General features: G+C 41.5%; 1 protein-coding gene across 4 annotated transcripts in view; it reads left to right on the forward strand.

Moving 5' to 3' along the window:
* Positions 1 to 22,443, forward strand: part of GRK5 (G protein-coupled receptor kinase 5) — a 164,059-nt gene that overhangs the window by 101,095 nt on the left and 40,521 nt on the right. For all 4 annotated transcript variants that reach the window (XM_025152000.3, XM_421789.7, XM_040702891.2 and 1 more), the window contains 2 exons: positions 173 to 285; positions 9,203 to 9,280. In XM_025152000.3, the coding sequence (XP_025007768.1) occupies positions 9,257 to 9,280 (24 nt within the window). In that variant the 5' untranslated portion in view covers positions 173 to 285; positions 9,203 to 9,256. The remainder of the gene's footprint in view (positions 1 to 172; positions 286 to 9,202; positions 9,281 to 22,443) is intronic.

The raw sequence follows: 22,443 nt of genomic DNA on the forward strand, positions 1-22,443 counted from the left end.
GACTTAAACCATTAATTACGTTTGTACTTGTATACCTGAAACGTGGTGGGGAGAAGGCATTGCTATTTGGGATCATCTTTCTGCACTCACTTGCTGTGTTTTAAACTCCTAGCTAACCCAAAAGGCGAAGCTCTTCTCATTTTCATGCTTCTCTTCTCTTTATTGCCTCTAGAGAGAGATTACTGCAGCATATGTGAAAAGCAGCCGATTGGAAGGCTTCTCTTTCGGCAGTTCTGTGAAACCCGTCCGGAGCTTGAGTGTTGCATTAGATTCCTTGACTCGGTGGTAAGTCACTTCTTGTGGTATCTTGCAGTGCTTTGCAACCCCCATGCCTCAACTGCTAGCTGAGGAATGCTGCTGGCAGAGCAGGAGGAGTAAAATCTTGCTCTGAAGGCACAACAATCTCTACCTGCACCCTGTCCTGGCAGAGATGTGTGTGATCAGAGTAGTGCTGTTGTGTAGCTCCTTCCTTGACACGCACAGTGCTCTGACCTCAAGAAATCATGCTTTCATGGGTTGTGGGTTTGTGTCTTCTGGACCTAAGCAAGCTGTTCTCAGGGGTGAACCTAACAGCTCCCCAGCATTGCTGGAAGTAAAGGGACAGTGCTGCACCCAGGTTTGGGACAGCCTCGAGGGACACGAGCCATTAGGAGGGGTGGGAGACAGGCAGCCCTCCTTCGTACAGGCAGAACCTCATTTAAGGCCACAGCACAAGCAGCTGGGCTGCTGTGAATAATGTCTTCTGATATCATTGCAGTCGGCAGTGATAGAAGGCAAAGAAAAGGAAGAAAAGGAAGATGATGAATGGACTGACAAAAGGGGATGAGGAATGTGATAGTAATAATGCCTCACTCTTACCAAGCCTCTCCATCAGTAGATTTCAGGGTGATTTACAAAGGACATCCTGATTGATATCTTGGTTTTTCAAATGGGAAAACAGATGCACAAGATATAGAAGTGACTTTGATTGAGGTCACCAAGAAACGCAACAAGCCTGCTATGGAAACCTATCACCATTTCCTACCCCACTGAGCTCCCAGCTAACCCAGCCACTGAGCTGTGCCCTCAGACTCCCGGGTGGACCTGATGTTCATTCCCAATCTGGCAGTGTTTGGTTCTATGCAGTACCAGCAGAAGCTGCTCACAGTTTAGAGACGCTCACTGGCTTCCTTGCTGGGAGCCTCCTGAAGGGCAGGGCATAGATGAGCCAAAAGGCTGTATCCCACCACGCAGGCAGATGAGCTGCCAGTTGTCATCGCGAGGTGCCTTTGCTCTCTAGCTGGTACGAGCTAGAGAAAAACTGGTCAAAAGCAAAGCAATGCATACCAACAGGAAAAGTATTTTTTGTTTTGTTTTGCTTTTTTAATTTCTACTGTGGTTAAGCTATTTCGAAGTACAGGCAGATGTGAAGGTTGCACTGTTGTAAAGGTAAGAGTTTGGGAGAGGAAATTTCTCAGTTTTTATTAGTATTACTACAACAAATCTGCACTGCAGAAAGTTTTGGGTAAAGTCATATTATAATCAATTTTAGTTGGCATATTTGGTACCATCCCAATTTAGAAAACAGTCTTTGAACTTTTGTAAACTTTTTTACTTGATTAACATAATTTAAAACATCCTAATGCTCTTGCTGTACATTTTTATGAGACTCGTTTTGCAGTTTGATTTCACACTTAGACTGCTGAAATGTAGCAGTGTGTTGTAAAATTGACCTTTTCTTTAGATGGCTTACAGCAGTGCTGAAGCAGGATTTGGCTCAAAGCGTTACTTGCAGTAGACACTGGGTCTCTATGCTACCAGAGTAACAAATGATAGAGCAACACACCTTCTGACGTAGGTTAAAAACACTCCACTTACAGCTTAACAGAGTATAGAATTACCTAGCACTGAGTGACAGAAGACTGTACACAATCAGCTTCACAGGTAAACCAAAGGAGTTCATTTTCCCAAATGCACATATCTTGATAAATTGCAGCACTGTGCTCTTTGACTGATAGATGTGAGGGGTGTGATAGGAAATTCACAGTGAAGACAATACTTGCATGAATGGAAACTAATAGTCCTTCTCAGAGAATATATGCAACATCACCTTGTTAGGGATTTCCTTGCTTCAGCATTAAGTGTATTGTTTAAAAGTGCATTGTTTAAATGACAAACCAAAGAATTTACCTCAAATTTTTGCAAGCTAAGAACAGCGACCTTTAAATCAGCACATCCATGGAAAGGTTTCTCCAAGAAGGTTTTGAATGATCACAGTTTTCACCTTATCTTCTGAGTGCTGGTCATGAGTTTCCTCAGTGGGAAGGTTTAGCTCTCAAGGCTCATGAAACAGCTATTGCTGACAGCTGATCTGTGCAGGTGTGCTCAAGGCAAGCACAAAGGCAGGAGGATGCTTCAGGTAACCTAGATGTGCTTATTGCACCCAACCAGTATCTTGTAGTGAGGTGCCTGCCATCATGAAGCACGGTTGAGCTGCATGGAGGTCTGAATATTTGTTCTTCTTTTTAAAGCTAATTTATAGCAGTCTCCTCTGTCAATTTCAAATTCCAAACAAATTTGCTCCCAGCCTATGAAAATCCCTGTATTATCCAACATTAAGGCGTAGGAGCACAGCCATTAAGTTGGATGGTGACTACTGAAATTCACCCAGTGAAGTCACACTGTGCTGAGTGAGTTGTGGGATTCACGCCAAGGCCTATGTCAGGCAAGAAGTCCCATAATGAAACCAGAAGTTTGACTTTAAAGCCCTATTTTTAGGCCACTGGGAACATGGAATTTTTGGGGGGCCACCTGCTGTAACAAGCTCTGAGCAGAAAGAGACAAAGCTTTCTTTGGCTTAATTACTTTTATAATGAGAGATGCAAAGCTTAGCTTTTTTGTAATATCAAATTAAAAATAATAATAGAGAAATGTGTTTAGCTGTCCATCAGAGGCTCAGAGAGCTTTTTGTAAACTGAGATAAAAGAACATGTCTATTACAGAAAGAAGGTGAAGCTAAAAGCACAACTGGGTGACTCTACCAGGCCACTCAATAAGTCACTGGCAGAAGCTCATAATTGATTCCTCCTAATTTTTAATTGTTTTGTTTTGTTTTTAAATTTTGAGCTCAGTTGTCTGCAAGGAAAGGAGAAAGTGGGGCTCCTGGGAGGAAACCACGTGAGTCAGACACCCAGCAGCCTACCAGTACTCTCCATTTCCTCACTTAGGTGCTACCAAGTTTTGCAAGAACTCTCCCAACCCCTTTGCCTCTGAAGGCTGGTAAAATCAACCAGACCGTGCAGAATTGAGTGCATATGAGAAAAAATCTCCTCTCTGCTGGACATTTGTTTCAGCTGTCAGTTGAAATAACTCACCTGGGCTGATGTAGTCTCCTGCAAATCTAATTTTAGCAGCATCTGTTTTTGTAATGTTTTGTTGTTGTTGTTGTTGATGTTGTTGTTCCTGTACTGTTAAGCAGTACCCAGGGTGGCTTTCTGAAGAAAAAAACTATTTGTATCTTTGCATTCTGCATGTGTGTGGCTGTGTATCTATTAGTTCCCTCTAAAACTCATTAATACCTGGGCCACTTTGAGTTAGTAACTGAGATTGAGGTGCCCAAAAACTGAAAGTTCCTGCATGTCTGTGAGAACAGTTCCCCGGTTATTAGCCACAGCCTATCAGTTGTAAAATAGGCTACAAAGATACATGATTGTAGGCAGTAGGTCCCAGCATTAAAAGATGAAAGTGATAAGGCTCCTGCTTCTGCTGTGGGGTCAGTGTGAGTGGCTACAGTGGTCCTGGGCTACACAGTGAGACAGTAAGGACAGAGATCCATCTCTTACTATGGATATTGTGCAAACAATTTCATTACTTCAATAGATAAAACATCTAGGAAAAAAGAACCAATGGTTTCAGCTTGTGCCTCTGAATGTGTGTGATTACACACATCACACGCTCATCTGAGCACATAAACAATAAGATCTCCCATGAGTAGTTCACCGAACTCTTATGTAGCCATTCAGATGAAGGAACTGTTCAAACATAAACTATTAGCATTACATGGAGCTGTTTTATGATTAAATCAGCTCTCCATAAGCCCTTAACAAAGAATTCACACACAGCTCCAAAGCACACTTTGCTGTGCTTACAAATATTTTAACAACGTCATAGAGCTTTCTAGCTGTTGAAAGACAGCCATTAAAATAAAGTGCTGGGGGATACATTTCCTGTGCTGAAAGGCAGATCAGTGAGCAGCTAACCCGTTAGCAATGTACATTTCCTTCCCAGCCAGCCTGTGCCTCCAGCACAAGGAGGTGGCATTGCAGCAGGGACCTCCTGCTGGCGTCCTTTCCTCAGAAGGGATGCTGGGTCCTGATGTTTCCCTCTCTGATTTTGCTGTGCTATTGTAATGAATACTTTACTGTGAGTCTCTTGAGTCACTTTCCTGTTTCATCTTCTCCCGTTCATCATTTTTGAACTTTTTTCATTCTCAGGGGAGGATTTTTAACATTTTAACATGGATCAGATTTAGACTAACTGGAGGGAGCTGGGAGTAGAGCATAGCTAATTCTGATCAAGAACATAACCTGGAGTAATTTTCTCGCTAGCCTGTGTGGTGTTTTTTGCATTGAAGTTAGATGAAAGTACATGAGGAGAAAAGTAGCCTCTGTGTTGTTTCTGCTTGTGCTATCCAGGCACTGGGGCAGAGGCTGAGAGACACTATCACTTCAGGTGGAATTTTCAGCTGAATGCTTCACTACACATTACGCTTATCTGGGGTAACAGGATGAACGAGCATCCATTTAGTGCCATTTGTAAAAAATGTGTCTCTCTGTTAGAGAGATTTCATTTGGTTAAGTCCCTTGCATGGCATATAAACCATCTGTATATGTGTGTCTTAAAGCTGTTCAAGACTTTTTCCATCAGAAATGCCAGTGTGTTGATATCAACAAACTCATTAACTCAAAATGTGTTTTTAAACAGTCAAAAGGGCTCTTTTTTGTCCTGTGCTTTAACATGAAAAATGTGGTTTCAAGTTAACTTTTCATTTAGAAATGTGAGTTATTATGAATCCCAGCTGTTTGCTTTTCGCTTTCCAATTTTCAGTCACAGACTTTAAATCTCAGTGGAGGCAAGTGCAAGGATGATTGTTAGAGCACAGGAGCAATAACAGGGCAGAAATCAGAGATCAGCATGGAAGACAGCAGGCTCTGCAGCAGTTAGGAAGTTGAGGATAGCAGAGGAGGGTGCTAGTAGTAAGTAAAGGTATAAAACTAGGACTAAAACACAGAAATCTCCTGCCAGTGCTCAGGATTTGACTTTACTGCTTCTGACTTCTACTGAGAAACTTAAACCTTCTCTTCTAGAGGCATCCTTCCAATGTCCGTCTCCTGGCGGGTACAAGGGACTGACTCCCGCAGCTGTGCCCTACCCAGCCAGGGAACTGGCAGATACCTGCTGTGAGTGACAGTCCGCCTGGATCCAGAGTGATTTCTTAGGCTCTGTTTCTCATTTTACACATAGTTTTAAACCACACAGTTTCAGGAGGTCAAAGAATGTTAAGATGAAAGTCAAGACAACATGTCAGAAGTAAGGTTGCTCATGTGAGCCCCACTGGTCTTGGTCACTCAGACAGCTTTCATCCAAAGTGCTCTTTTTCACTCAGTGCTTAATCTTGTCTGTTGGCTGCAGTCTCTACCCAGCCCTTTCTTGGTCATCCCTGAGGCCATGGCCTCATCACAGAGAAGGCCACCATCACATTCCCCTGTCCCATCTCTTGTGGCCCATCCCAAGGATGGCTGCTGCAGAGGGACAGGCAGTTTGCACACCTATGTGTATATTTATCTAGGGTTGCTTCTAGGGAAGTAGGAGCCTCCTAAATAACTACCTCCAAAACAGCAGCCAAAAGACAAGTTAGCAACAAATGGCAGTGAGCCCACATCCTCTCGCTGTTTTGACAGAAGGATCCATGCCTGTCCACAGAGAGAGCCTTCCCTGCGGCTTGTCCCATGCAGTCAGGGTGATCGTAAATCCTCCCCTCATTTATGAGCTATGAATAGGGCCCTGTCTGACCTAACTAGGGCATGGAGAAGCTGTAAGACTTCAGAGCAGGAGCCTTGAAACACATGCCTGGATTCATCAAAGGAATAATGGAAAATATTTTCTTCCGCATGGATTTTAACTAATAGTGTTATTTCTAGCAATTAGGCATTTGCAAATTTTAGCCATGCTTTTGAGTGTTGTGGAAGAAGAGAATGTGTCTTGTGATTTAAGCACAAGATTGAGAGTCAAGGATATTGGTATGTTTCCCAGGCATGCAACAGAGGTAACGTGAGGAAGTGACTCTTTACACGTGTACTTCTGCTTGCAGTAGCAACCTATGGCTGAAAGTGTACCACTGTCTTGTGGTGCCAGATGGCTCAGAAGTGGCACTGAGGGGAGAAATAATAATGAACTCAGGAACAAAACGAAGCAGGCTTACAGTACTTGAGCTACAGTGAAATCAACACTGTTCACAGTTATAGTTCCTTTTCACACCTTCACTTGTCTGTCACTTCCTACCTTCATCACCATCCCATAGCATTTTCTGAGAATGTCAAATGCAAGTATAAATAAATGTTCTTTTTATCCCTTCCCAACTATCTTGAGATACTCTCTCTCTCTCTCTCTCTCTGTGTTTATTTGTGATATGCTGAATCCCATCAGGAAGTGAATTTCAAAACACTGATCCAATTCCTGCACAAATTCTTTCTTCAGCTCTGTCCCAATTTGCTTACTGCTTTATAGTTCTGATGGGACACTGAATTTTTGACAACCTTATGATGTACTTCCGGTGGCAGAGGATGAATTTGAATCAGTTTTTATTTACTAGAGGATTAATATATTAGCAGGACCTGCTACTCCCAAGCAAACTACGTACTGTGATTTGTATCAGGTGTTGCTTTTCTGGAGTCTATATATTCACCACTGGATGTAATGAAGAGAAAGCTAGCAACTTTGTGGAAAGTTTACTTTTGTCTGGTGTAGAAAAATGCATTCAATATACCACTTGCATCCCTGACATAAACCCTTGTTGTCAGAGAGTTGTATAGCCAAACAACATCTTCAAGAACACATTCTGTCAAGAGATTGCTGAAGCACTTTCACCCATATCAGTAAGAGGACATAGCTATTATGGAACAGAACAAATGCATGAGATACTGTATACAAATTTATTACTTGTTTGAGAAATTCACATTTCTCCACTTACATAAGCTAAGATCTTGGCTTACATGTCTTAATATTTAACTTCCAAAGCGTGATCACCCTTTATTTCACCAGTCCAGCTCCAAAGGGAGACACTGATACTTGCCAGGCACTTACCATGCATACATGAATATTTAACATTCCAAATCACCATCCTGCAGGTCTCAAGCTGATGTGATGACCAATGTTTGATAATGGAGACAGATTCATTAGGAAATCTATTAGCCCAACTTCTTTTGCCTTTTCAGAAAAGTACGGTATTCAAAATCTGAAAGCAACCAAAGGAGAAAGTGGTTATTATCAGTTAATCTGTAAGTAGCATTAGTAGCACAGTAGTCTGTGTGTGGACCTAACCACAAACTGTAAGGGACAAAGTAAGATGCAACTCTGACCTTTTAAGAAACTGTTCCTTATGTTATGTAGCAAGGAATTGTGGAGAAGACTACTATTAAGATGCTGTAAACATTTGAGATTATCCATGCTTTCAGGGCTGAAACAACCCATATTTAGATACCATCTGAAAGGACAGGAAAATGGACAAGGGTGTTTTTTTAAACCCTTGTAATAAGTTTTGTGTGTACATAATCGGTTCATCCCCAAAATGGCCACTAAAAGAGAAGTACCACTCTTGTGGAATTCGGCTTTCAGTGCATTTGTCATCAGCAGTACAGATTTCTCTGGATTTTTTTTTGTGGTCACTGTCATTTCCCAAACCAGATCAGATCGTAATTCTAGACTGTTCAAGCAACCTGCTATGTATAAGTATGTAGCTTTAGACTTAAGCTTCAATAGCTAAATCAGCACTGGCCAGGTAAATGGGTAGTAGCGTTATTACTGTGTTGTGGTTTTCATGTCATTCCTGGGTCTGCTTAGATTGGGTGTCCACTGCAGCCTTCCTTCCTTCAGATTTACTGTATCACGGTCAGAGCAGTACATACATCTTTGAGTGGGCAATAGTTCTGAAGTTTTTACTTCTAAGTGCTTGCCAGTTCAGTCTGATTTACCTTCTTTTTTTTTTAACTTCCTCCTCATTTATCATCTTAAACAGCTTGTATTGGACCAGGTTACTTAATTGGTTTGGCAGGATTATCTGGGAACCTTTTTCTAATACAAGCAGTCATGAAAACTGCTAGGCTGACTTTTTTGTCCTGGAAAATCTTTTGATCCTAAGGCTAAATCTTTGTACCCTGGGCAGTGCCAAGTTGGAACGTCTCTAAGAATTTGTCATTATCATTTTGTAACTGGGACTCTATGCAGCGTGTTTTTCATTTGAATGCCTTCCATGATTCCAATACTTTAACTAAAGTGATTCATGTCTTCGTAATGCACCAGTAATACTTATTTGTTTCTTATGTATGTTTTCTCCTCTCTTGTTTTATCTGCATCCTGAGAAATCAGCCTAAGAAAATGGCTCTCAGATCTGCCTTCAGCAGAGTCTGACTCCAGGATCACTAAAAGTGATGGGCAAGTCTTGCGGCATTGTAGAGGGGATGCTAGACCAAGGGAAGCACGTAAATAAATAGGGAAGACCCATTCTTCCAATCAGGCAGCCTGAAGGAGTTCACCTGGTGCTTGACATACAGGTGTGGCAAGAATTAACAAAATATCGCTTTCTCTTCTACTGAGAAAAAAAAAATTACCTTTTGTATCCACTTATTCTCTCTAAGTAAGACCCAGGAAGTTACTGTCTCTGGTTACTTTCTGAACTGTATTGGCAAGGCTGTAAAATATAAAGGAAGTAAATTGTATTGGTGTTAATTAAGAGATATAATCCCAGAAAACACATCACTGGGGTTTGTTCAAAATGTTGTGGAAGATTTTTGGACAGCTTGTGTGTACAGGTTTTACTTCCATCAAAAAACTGTATTTATTCTCCAGATTCTTCAGACAGAGCATTCAGTTAAGACCACATCCAAAATGAAGTTATAATGGTGAAATATGAGTGCAAATATTGACAATTTCTTTATATCTGTTCCAGGCAGAGTATGAAATTGCTCCAGATGAAAAGCTGGGAGAGAAGGGAAAGGAAATCATGATGAAATACCTCACCCCAGAGGTAAGGGGCAGCCAAAGTGGTATTACTGAAAGAATGCTGCAAGGCACACCTTTGCTAAACAAGGTTGTTATAGGCTTTCTAATATAATTTTAGAGCCCTAAAATTTATGATGGCAATCTCCAGCGTATAAACCTGCAAGTCTTATACAAACAGAAAAAAAAAAGAAATGTATTTTAATCCACAGATTGGCTTTTAAGGATGAACTTGTGCCTAGTAGAGGCTGAAGTCATCTGTGGACGAGAAGGGGCTTCTCTGGTCTCTTGTCTACATGCAAAGCTCTGCTGTAGTGCAAGACACTTTCTCAACTTTATCAATCGGTTATTTCCTATTCTGTTCAAATTCGTGGTGTTTCATATACTGCTGGGTAGGAAGCACCAGCAAAGATGGGTTTTGGTAACAGGTAATGTATGTTGGTACAAAAACTTCCATTCTTCCTGCAAAAATGTGTCCCAAGGTAACCAAAAGCTTGCAAGATAGAAATTGTATGGTGTGTCTTGCAGCTAAGTGGTGGCACCACCAGTTCTGGTTTTCACTGCTATCAGTTCCTGACTGCTGCACCTCTGTGCCGTCCGAAGGAAAGGAGCTCATGGTAGCAGCCGTGTCCACAGGGTGGCACTCCGAACAGAAGTACAGATTGCCGCAGGAATATTGGACAGGCTGCAGTGGGACTAATCCTTTTGAGCGGGAGGCTCAATCGTTTGCCGACCACATTTAACCTTTGCGTTAAAGTCTCTGCCAGTAAGCAATAAACATCAAAATTCAAACACATGAACAATCCTAGGATTTTTCCTAAGTTGCTTTCATAAGAGTAACCAAGACGTACAAGTGCTGCTTCATCTTTTTTGCAAGAGAAATACATTTGACCTTCAGGAAAATGAATTGCATTTTTGGCAGATGTCTTTCTAAAGTGTCTAAATGGTGCAATATGTTTTGGAGGTGCAGGGGCAGAGCAGACCTTTTTTTTTTTTTTTTTTCCAGTCAGTCATTTTCCTACCAAAAATTTCAGTGCATACTTTCAGTTATCTCACACTGCATTTGGGGGTCTGGTTTCATTTCCTGAGCCTGGCTGGCTTTGTAGGCAGCCATTTAGCACCGCTAGGGTGAGTTCCTGCTGCCCATTCATTAAAGGCATAAAGTTCCACTGTTTTCCATGCACTGGGGCGACTGTTTGTCTTAAAATTCCTATCAACAGAGGAAAGAAGGGCAAGTATACGAGGAAAATATTTCCCACTGCTCTAGTCCTGATCTGGAAATGGAGAAGTGCATTTTGCTGGTATCAGGAACAGGGAAGTGAGAGGACGGTGCTGTTTAGTTCCAGCTAAGTGCAGCTGATCTTGGTGCAGGGTTCCATATGCCACTCTTCACTGATGTCTCGTTGCACTCTGCCATCTCTGTTACTTTACTTGCAGCCCCATAGTGCAGCAGAAGCACATGGAATAGTTTAGTGAGGTCAGTAAGGACCAAGCCAAGAGCAGTTTCGTCTTCATCAAGAAAAAATAGCGGTGTTGCAGGAAGGCAAATTACTGGGACTCCAGAGCTAGAGTTTCCATTCTCTGCAATGCTGTACACTTTATATTTGACCTGCATACCTGATTTCTCAGTGTGTAAAATGGATGTGGTCTGTCCTGAAATTTATGATGTCTTTGAATTATGTTAAGGTCTTAGGGCAGAAGGAAACACAAAGCTATGTGCCTTCCATTGTAAACTAAAACTGTACCGCTTAAGCTTTAATGTCAGCATTGGTCTCACTACACTTTTTTTCTTATGTTCTTCCTAGAGAAGTGTTTAAGCCATTCTACAGGTAGTAGAGAACAATTCCTAGAGGTAATATTGGCTATGCCATAGCAATGGGCTGACTGATAATTTCTCTAACATAGGTCTACCCCACAATAAATACTTAAACATCTTGAGCATGTTCTGGATTTCTTTCTTTTCATTGTGGATATCTACCTAAGATACTCACATTAGGAGTTGAGGTGGCCTACTCTCTCTTCTAGCATAGAAAGAGAAGTAGGAACTTCCAAAGGATGTACTTTAAGCCGTTAAAAGTAAGTGATTCAAAGCCAGATAAGATGCATGCAGTCAAGACGGGTTAATCTGGACCCAAATGTCCTAATGCTCCTGACCAGCAAAGAATGTCCTGGTCCTGGCCAACAAAGAAATCCTCTTTTCATTAGGTGCTGCATTGCTGCATTTCTCCATTTAGCTATCAGTTCCTCAAAAGATACAAAGAGCCACTGATTCCAAAGCCTTCTCCTTTCAGAGCAGAACGTTTCCTTTAAATAGGTGTGTGTCTGTACTTCAAAGAACCTCATTGTCTTGATATAAAAATAGTGTGACATACAGCTTGACTGATAGAATAAAATTATAGGTTTGGCTCTTGGACAGATAATTCAGTCTTATAATGTAAGTAGTATTTTTCCCAGAGTGCAAGATCAGAAATAAAATCAAAACAAAAAGTAGACTTCATGCTCTTTAATATTTATAAATGATTTTTAGCTCTTGGGTTTTTAAATGTCATGCATATTTAACGTACAATGTGTCAGTATATCCTCATTCCAAAATGCATTCATTTGCATAGGGAACATGCACTTTATTTAATAAAACATATAATACTTGTACAGCAGAAAGGAAAAGAAAACATTTCCCCAGATGAATAGACATCACACCAGTGCTTACAACCTCATGTGACTCACACAGTCACTGTGCGATGTTACTACTCTGCTCCACAGTTAGCAAAACTTGGGCGTGTGGGAGCAGTGAATGTCTGCACAGAGGGCTCTAGCGAGAGTGTTCAGCATCAGCCCTGAGGCAACTAAAGAAGCTCAGAGCTCATCCAGACAGCTGTGGGGGGAGACACTGCTTCAAACAATCGCAGTTCAGGCTCTATGCAGCTTTAACATCCTGAGCAGCCCCTGACCACTCACTGAGGCAGCTGAGAAGACATCTAACAGCCTTTTGTTGTGGCTGAGGCCAAGGATGGTGCGTGTGGGTCAGGCTTGCATGGCTCCCTGGCTTACAGGCAGCAGCAATGACAAATTCTGAGCATGGCATACCACCTGGAAGGGGAAATGGCTGGTTTAAGCCTAGGAGAAATGTCACATAGGAACTGTGGCTCTCATCTGGGAAAAAGAGGAAGTAAATCCCTACTTCTTCCATATGAAGACATCAGTGCACCCTCTCTCTTGCCAAAAGTATGTTGCAACACCCATATCCAACACGCCCTTCTGAAATATTTGATGGGAGGGAAATGTAAGAGCTACATGTGACTGTCACACTAATAATGCCAAAAGAGAAGCTTTTCCATGGCTTCCTGAGCAGCTTGACCTGAATGGAAGAAAACCCATGGAAGAGGTGTGTGAAGATACCAACCATCTTGACATGTGGTCTGAAGAAGTATTAACTTAATTCTCCCAGGAGGTCCCACTTTGAGTTGGCCACTGCTCAAGGCCCTGTGGGGATGAGCACTGGTGAGAGGGCCTCATCAACAAAAGTCCTATGCCCCTCAAGGTGTGTGCCACTTCTGTCCCATGATCTGAGGGGACACCCATCTACTGGCCATCCTTACTTCACAGGAGCAGCACAGTGGTCACCACAACAACGAGATTTCTTGACTGGAGTCCTGCTTCTTCAAGAGAAGCTTTAACAGTTTCCATGAAAAAGGCACTTAAAGCTGCCTTTTTGACTTAATAAGCCCGCAGGGCAAAAGTCCAACCCACAGGAAGTCTAAAATTTCTGAGGTTGTGAAATATAATGGTAAAACTGCTAAAATGAATTGGTCACAAATATTTATTTCCTGGCTTTTCCTAATCTCGACAGTTGAGTGGGAATGTTTCAGATTTAGGTTCCGGTTCTGTCTGCAAATAGAAAAGCTCTCAGTGCTTCGTGGAACAGTTCAGTTTAACTGAACCCAGCGTGTCTTCATTACCAGGCTTCTTCTGGTACGGCAAGAGCAAAGGGATATGTTTACCTTTGTGCTGCTCTTAAATTAGAGTTACGCATCTGAGTGCAGCATTTTTGTCTTCCTTTTTGAAAGCCACCATGCCTTACTCCACTAAATCACTAGCCCATTATTTTCTTTTTCACTGCAAAGCCACCACCTTGAGATACTTTGAGAGATGCTATATAAAACTAAATTGATTTGAAATGGCTATTAAAGACAGTCTCCATATGCCATTATAGTTTATATTTGGACCCAGTTGGGTACTAAAAATGTTACTGAGTAGGATGTCTGATGTGTATTGTTATCCTCATTAATACACTTCACAGAATATGAAGAACAGCAACAGTTAGTTTTCTTATCTGAATTCCTGTTCCGCTGCCTTTCCTCCGGGAAATGCACAGAATAAGGGCCACAGTTTCAATGTCTTTCTTTGCTGCAAGAGGTTAGCTGAATGCAGCAGTAACCTCCTTACTCCAGCCTGAGGAGAGCAATGGGTATTTTGCTAAATGGAAATATGTCTTTGTTTATATGAACAATTATAGGATAAGGAAGGGAGGGAAAAGTCCTAAGAGAGGGAAACTGGCTGATCAGCAGTGCCCGGCCTTCCATTTGTACGCTGGCTAAAATGCGCTCTTCTATCAGTTCTTTCTGCAGCAGAAAATACTTATGTAATATGGGTGAGATTAAATTAAAATGATTTATGAGCCTTTCTACTGGGAAAAGTCATGCAGCTGAGTCCAGGCTCACGCTCACAAACACCCATTCTTAGCTCTGCACATTGCCACATAGTTTTCTTTTTGCATACCATTGCTTTAATCTTGATGGCAAGCATTTTTTTCTTCATGTTGTTCTCTCCTTGACATTTCTTCTCTTCCTCTTTTCACCATGAAAATAAATGCAAACTTTGGCACTTACGCTTCTGAGTGAGTCATCTTCTCTGATCACTAGAGGCTTCCATCTCCCATACAAAAAGTTTCATGCATCACTTCTTAATGGTTCTGGCTGAATCCCATTTGTGGAAGGGCAGGTCATACCAGCAATTGGATTCCAGTGCTGAGATCTCTTCCTCTAACTGTTTAGTTTTACTAAATGCCTTCTAGGAAGATTTTATAATTAGTTTTTGGAGTGGCCAAAATAAAAGCTGAGTGTCACTGTAAGTGAAAATCAGAGGGGTAAAAAAAAACCCACAACAACCGTTAAGCTTCTGTAAAGCAACCTGCATAGTAACATATGAGATGAGGCTTTGCATTCTCAAAAGGGAGCCTTCTGGGACTCTTTTCTATGTTGTTACATTTCTGGTACAAATTCAGCTTATATCACTTATATCCAGCAAGTCATCTCTGCTCCTTTGTAAGCTTGTTATCTTGGTGATAAAAGGTCAACACAGTATTGCTTTTCACTGGCTACTGTGGATGGTCCCTTAAGGCTTGGTCCAAGAGCTATCTTCTGAGCTAGTTTTCAAGTTTTTCTAAACCCTATGCATTTCATTAAGGGCCCAATTGAAATAAGAAATGAATGAAGTGCCTGTCTGAACACAATGTGTTACTTGGACTTAGGGTGGGTTAGAATTATTTACTTGCTCAAAATGTTATTCATTGTGTCCTTCGGGTTCCCATTAGTAGACTTTCCACGATGCTAAATACTTAAGTTGGAATCCCGGCCTTACTTGAGCCAAGGAGAGTTTTGCCATTTAATTGATTGCCCTGGGACTTTACTCTGTGACTCAGTGGATTTCTCATCTCCCTGTTCTATTGACTTCACTACTCTGTAGGCACCATTTTAGCCAGAGATTATAGCGTTACTTACGCCCTTGCTTTGCAGCTAGCATATTCAATGCATAATCCAGTCTCCAGGTAAATATATAATTCTTGCTATTGTTCCAGAGGTAACACAATCAATATCTCTGCTGATCACTACATCTTAGTCCAGGAAAGTACCCTTCTCAGCTCATCTTTTTGAAGTTTGATTCTGGGAAAATATTTGAGCAGCAGAATGGCAACCTTGTTACTCAAATTAATGCTTTCTAATCGGAGTATATTTTAATAAGCATTTTTCTATGACTGCAGCCAGGCAGTAATATAGTGCACCAAAGGAATCTGAAAAATCAGTGTTGCCTTGATTAGCAGTTTCTTTGCTGTGGTCTCAGACTAAAATGCATTTTCTCATGGTTTGCTCAAGTCCTATTTCCTCATCCTTTCCTCACTGTTTATAATACAAATGTTAGTTAACTAAACACTTACTGAGCGTTTCTGTCTCCTGCAATGGAGCCAAACTGCACAAGAGCCTACAGAAATAACATGGAGTCTTCTCTATCTCGGTGGTGTTGCCTCAGTGTGGGTCCTTGGGCAGTCCTCTGTGCCCAGAGCTGCATTTGCAGTGTACTTGCTTACATTGGTTGAAGGCCGTTGACCATATTAGTTTTACCCTAGGTAGTGTTATTATTTGAAGCTTTGCTTTTCGTTCCTTGTCATTTTTGGGAGGTTACACTCCCAAGTTCACAACTCTCATGCAGAGGAGATGCTTCATAACTGTTTGTCATTTGTGGTCAGGAAAACCATTGGGATGACTTGCCCAGTGGGCAAAAGCCTTCTAGCTGCCCTGCGTTTGCTGGAAGTGCTCTGACTTAGCCCTTGGGAAAATGGAAACTTAGTTCAGCTAATTCATGTCAACCACATGTGTAAACCTGGCTCACAGCTGTCTGCTGAGGCAAGGCAAGCCCCCCAGGCTGCTGTGACTCCTCTTGGAGACTAGCCAGGGTATTTGAAAAGGCTGAGAATACTGTGCAAATAAAGAGCAGCCTGCTCAGGATTATCTGAGAACTGGAAAGATGTACCTGTCTGCCCTTGGCTAAAGCTCATTAACATAGAATCAGAGAATGGTTTAGGTTGGAAGGGACCTTAAAGATCATCCAGTTCCAACCCTCTGCCATGGGCTGGTTGGCCCCCACCAGATCAGGCTGCTCAGGGCCTCATCCAGCCTGGCCTTGAATGCCTCCAGGGATGGGGCACCCACAGCCTCTCTGGGCAGCCTGTGCCAGTGTCTCACCACCCTCTGAGTAAAGAATTTCTTCCTAACATCTAACCTAAATCTCCCCTCTTTTAGTGTAAATTCATTTCCTCTTGTCCTATCACTATCAGTCCATTTAAAAGGTGGTCTCCCTCCTGCCTGTAAGCTTCCTTCAAGTACTGGAAGTCTGCAATGAGGTCTCCCCCAAGCTTTCTCTTCTCCAAGCCATATAAGCCTGGCTCTCTCAGACTTTCTTCATAGGAGTAGTGCTCCAGCCCACTGATCATTTTTGTGGCCCTCCTCCCAACCCTTTCCATCAGCTCCACATCTTTCTTATGCTGTGGGCTTCAGGCCTGGATGCAGTACTGCAGATGGTGCCCCACAAGGGTAGAGTAGAGGGGGACAACAACCTTCCTCTTCCTGCTGGCCACCCCTCTTTTGATGCAGTCCAGGATACAGTTGGACTTTCAAAGAGTTATCTTTTCCTTATCCCATCTGCATACCCCTCACCACTTATATATACAGTTTATCTGGTTTACCTAATGGCCAGGGAAGTTAATGCTAAGCCTTTAAGGTTCATTCAGCTTCCCCAGATACAGTCTATGCTGTCTGAAAAATGTGTTCACATGGGAAAAAGGGATCAAGTTTTTTCAGCTGTCTGAAACACTGCCTTGCAAGATATCAAAGCAGTCTGCATGAGGCAACTTTTACACAAAATGGCATATTAAAATAGATCTTCAGTGAGTCTAGCCTCTTACACTCCCAAAGCATGCACTGTAAACTTGGCCTATCCAAGGTAGGTATCTCTACCAGAGAGATGAAGTTCCTCTATCTTCCTACTGCTGAGGGTGCCTTGAAGTGACTCATTTCTTAGATGATTAAAGTGCAATGAGGTGAATTCCACTCTTAAGTGCAATGCAGAGTGCCTTAAATGACATTGAATAGCAAATCCACACAGACTTCTGCGGGCAGTTTCTCAACAGTACAGGATGCCTTTGCTTGATTGTCCTTCACAGCTGTTCAGTGCTCCCGTTGTAACTTACAGGAATCTTTTTGATTGTTTCAGCTTTGGCTTTCTGAAGCTAAAAGCAAAATGGGTCGACAACTGTCTTTTGGGCTTAAGATTCATTGAGCTAAACTCAGAATTGGTAGCAGGCAACTGTAGACTTGACCTCAACAAGGAAGAGAATGAAGAAGCATGTGATCAAAAAATGTTAAACATATCTTCTTACTCACCTGCTTCCATAACAGCAGGAAATCAGGATTCTGGAAAAACAGCCTCTTCAGCTAGAAACTTAAGCAACTGAGTAGTGTTACAAGAGTGGGCCTAGCAAACTCAAATGAGATGCCTGAGACTGACATCTTTGGCTGGTATAATGCAATTGGAATAATCGCTAAGCTAATTATTTTCCATTATTTTAACTTGGAATCAAGAACTACAGCACTACCAGAAGGAATGTTTTGAATTTCACAGAAAATAAATGTATTTAAATTCATTACAATATCTGTATACAAGCATAAAGAATAGGAAAATAATTATTAAAGAAAATCTTTGCACTACAGGTGGATTGTAAAGTAACCAAAACATTCAAGCTGTGGAAATGTGGCACTTCAAACTATTCCATTTTTTTGTTGTTGTTTTTGTTTTCAGTACTACAACTCTACTTAGAAAACTCATTTAGCTCGCATGCTAAGCCTCAGTTTGTATGTTAATTTATTATTTAGTCAAGCTTGTGTCAAACCTAAGTCAAAAATCAAGCATATAGCAAGATTTCTATCCTAGCACAGATGTTGTTTGTCCCACAAGCAAAGCAGAGAAAGAGTGGAAAATGCCACTGCAAACAGTGTGTCATCTCCTACAATAAACGTTTCCCCTCTCATTTCTTTGCTGAAGGCAATTACCATATGATTGTTAATGGATTGGGTGACACAGGTGACTCGGGAATGACCTGTTTCCAGCAGTGCTTGATAGTGATTTTGCTTGCTTTCATGCTCAGGGACATGATTTAGTGGCGGGTTGTTAGAGTTAGGGTAGTATGGTTAGGTTGAGATTGGACTTGATCTTTAAGGTCTTTTCCAACCTGGGCAATTCTATGGTTCTGTGATTCTATGTTTCCAGTCTTTCTGTGGGTAGCCCGCTGTTTCCTGACTGATATTTATTTACTTCACTTTCTAACCTTCTCCAAGGCCTTCCCAAACTCTCTGTTGGATTTTAGTTTCTCCATTCAGATATTTCCCAGGATTTTGACCTCCTATGTAAAAAAAAAAAGATGAAGGCACAATCTGCAAAATCACCACTGAAAACGATAAAGCAATACAGGCTTAAGTGCAACCTGCATCAGGCCTTCATGCGTGAGTTACCTTTGTTCAAAGCAAACAGCTCATGGACTTCAGTGCGAGAATGGCTTGCAAGGCAGAGGTTACGGATGTTTACAGGCTTATGTTTCAGAGGAGTGAACTCAAGAGGCATCCGTTTGTCTTCCTGCAAGAAAGCCATTCAATAATGTTGAGGCTGTAAATGTATGTTTATAGTTTCAGAGATTTTTTTTTTTTTTTAATGGAACAAATGACATTCAGTTTACCAAAGAAAGCTAAGCTGAGACTATTGCAACATAAGTTTAATTGCTAATTTTTAGGCTATCCATGAGTGAGGAAGGACATTAAAAGGTAGAAAGGTTCTGATACAAGGCTGGACACTGGATGCTATCCAAACATATTAAGCGCACATGGCCAGAGAAGAAACCTTCTGAGAACAGAAGCTGTCAAAATTGACATCATCTTTGTATCTTTGTTGCCACTAATGTGGAGAATACTGTTTGTTTTCAAAAATATAATCAAATGTCTGGCTGGTTGTAGAAATACTCTATGGCAGTGGTTCAGTAAGTTGCTAAAAAAAGGTTACTTTCTGAACCAGTGACACTTCCAAGGATTGCGTGAGTAGCCTATCTTTGGTTAGTATTAGACTTCTGTTCTGTTCTTAAACTACTCATCCTACTGACAGCTACTGACACTGAGTAGTTCATCTGTTTTTACAGTTTAATCTGTTTGCAAAATGCCTTCAAAGGGGGAAAAGGCAAAAACAAGTCAAACATACTTCCCCTTTATGTCTATAGAAACAATTTCAGCTGGCTAGTTTATGAGCACCTCTAAACCAATAAAGCTTTGTGTCTACATAAAGAAGGGAAAGTTCTTTTAGTGGTGAAGAAACCTCTGTAAGAAGGTTTCCAAAGATTTATTGAAACAGTGTGGCGGAGAAGCAATAATGTTTGAAGATACTGAAAAATATCTTGCTACGTACTTGCTGTGGAGCCCAGTTCTTCACTAATTGAACTGAAAAGCAGAGCTTCCGTGGTCACCCGTTTATGTTCTCAATCTAAGCTGTACCAGAAACCCCATGGCTGGTTGGGATTGCAGTGAATGGTTCTATTTATCTGAAGAGCATAAAGCCTGCAGCTGATTCACAGGACTTGCAAAAGAAGCTGATGAGACAACTAAATTTTGTCCCCCGAGACAGTCTGTTATTTCAAAATTACTTTCTACGGAGTTTTGAAAGATTTCCTCTGGTCACCTCTAGGAGCCAGGAGGAAATTTCTCCTTGATCCAGGCAATCTTTTCCCTTCCTTTGTTGCTCTGTAATTAATGTTGTGGTTATGCCTTGAAATTTCTCCGAACTAAATAATTTAACATTCCAATGAAACCACACTTTGGATTGAAAGTTTTTATTTGGGAAACATTTTGACTCACACTATTTGCATTAGAGTTGTCATCATCAAGAGCAGAAATATTGTTTCTAGAAAAGAGCATTTCAATTGTTGCGACTACAGAATCATCTACTGAGAATGGACATGATAAGGTCCAGTTAAGATAGAAGAGTCTGCTGGTGATTAGCAGGAGAGCATGAAAAATGCTTCATATGCTTTCCATGCCCTAGTCAGAAGAGACACCGCAATGACTGCTAAGTTGTCCAAGGAATGCCACAGTTCAAAGACTGCAACTTGTGCCCAGTGGCCAAAAAGGAAAGATGCTAGAAACCCAGAGAAGAAACTTCTTTCCCTACGCATGGGTTTGCTGAAGCCTGACAGGCAGCCCAGTGAGTCTGAAGCAAGCAAGTCACCCAGAAGCTAGATCAAGTCTATTACAATATATAAGTTCATAAACTGAGGTTGTTAGCATTTTGTGATGGGTTAGTACAGCCCCTCCAGGAAGAAGAACATGTTCAGCTGTTTGCTGAGGGCTCTATTGTCTTCCTTCAGTTGTTGTATTTTTCTGTGTCAACAAATCTTTTGATAATTTAGTAGAACTTGAGGGAAAACAGATTCATCATGGCTCCAGATCGGTTTGCAGCTACAAAACAAACTCCACAGTTAATAGGCACTGCTGATTTGCTTCATTTAGCTACCAGCAAGTGATCTTGCTCTCAGTACTGAAGCTGCTATTTGTTTCAGGGACACAAGACCATGCTGTTTTTCATAAGAGTGGGTCAATGAACGGCTTTTGTAATCTTGAGTGAGATATTTAACAGCTTCCCATTCCCAGGGCTGGTGCAACTGGTTTGCACTGGAAGGTTTAGCTCTCACGATGTGTATGCAGTGCAGTATGTCTCCCCTCATTCTCAGGTAATGTCTGCACGCTGTATTAATAGATGAATTGCTGCTAATAATACAGCTGCTCTCCATGTTCCCCATCTACCTCACTGCCAATTCCTACATCTGTCATCTCAAAGAAAATATCCTGGAATTATGAAGCCTTGTGCTTTACTGGTTTGCCTCATACAGGCCCAGATGACTTTGTGGTAGGACAAAAAAAAGAAAAAGAAAATGCAGAAGTTGATTACTTAAAATGTTGCAGCTGCTCCTGATGTAGAATTGGCTGTTTACAACAAATAGTGCTAAATCTGAGCAGACAAGATCAGACACAGGGCAAGAAAAAAGAACGTTCCAACATTTTTGGGCTTAATACCAAAAGGAGTCAGGAGGCCGTGACAGTGCTTTGCTTCACCAGGTTGAAATACATGCTTAACCTGGACTTCCTAAAATCAAACTGCCACCAAGACAGTTTGCTCTATCTCCTCTCTCACTACTTTCCTCTGCATTTCTCCCTATCAGTTCTTTCATAGCTTTCCATCATTTTCCACTGCTTCTAGGCTGTTCACCAGGCTACGGTACAGGCTGAGCCTTGGTCAGCCTTGGTCAGGCCCTGCTCTGAACAGGAGAGGTGTCCCCACCATGGGACAGGCCGTGCCCACACTGTGCCCTGTGTTGGCATGTTCCTGCCATGCAGGTAGCTGTGCAGGCCCTGAGTAAGATGCTAAGGGTCAGTTCTTGGGATGGATCTCAGGTCACAGGTAGCAGATAAGCACTGGAAGCACAAAGAGGCACAACCTGATGCTCTCTGTTTGGCCTTCTATGAGCATTCCCCTTTGAAAACGTTAAATGCAGCAACACAACTGGATGGAACTGGATGCATTGTTTCCAGGTCTTTGTGGATGAACTCTTCTCATCGCATCAGTTGCCATCTGTTCATTTTAGGCAGTTCATTTTAGCCTGCTTCTTCCATAGTTTTGAGTTCTTCACTAGCAGCAAATCTGTATAAAGATTTGCAAAGAGATAATATGTAGAAAATTGCTGTCAAAATCTGAAAATACACATACCATTAAGACAGATGTGCTTGGAAATCAAAGACAGCTCAAGAAAAGTTATGGCTTGAACTTTTGTCCGTTGAATGAAACATTTTTAATTGTTTTAAGTTAGTTTGTTGTGGAATGTTTTCATAACCTGAGACATAACATATGCTGCACATGATTTGTTTTGTGCAAGTGACTTTTAAAGTAACTCTTATAATTTCAGTATCATGGCTGCACGTCTGAAACTTGCCAGGAGAGCAGTTATAATCACAAAGTTTGTAAGAAGTCTATTTGTTCTGAGAAGTGTGGTATCTTCTGGTCCATATCATTGTTATGAACAATTGTGCTTCAAGATACTATGATGACTCATCCACTGACAAGAGTTGCTATAAAAAGACAAACTCGTATTTCTAGGTTTCTATTCCTTTTTGACTAATTGCAAAAGCTACAAACAAACTGATTGGAGGACTCTCAGCATCTCTGGTTTTCATTTATCTCAGTAAGAATTCTTTGATTTCAGTCGGATGAATATGATCAACACTTCTGCAAAACAGAACTCTTCACCATCCTGTTCTTCAAAATACTGTGAGA

This window comes from Gallus gallus, chromosome 6 (assembly GCF_016699485.2).
Source record: "Gallus gallus isolate bGalGal1 chromosome 6, bGalGal1.mat.broiler.GRCg7b, whole genome shotgun sequence".
NCBI classification, from domain to species: Eukaryota; Metazoa; Chordata; class Aves; order Galliformes; family Phasianidae; genus Gallus; species Gallus gallus.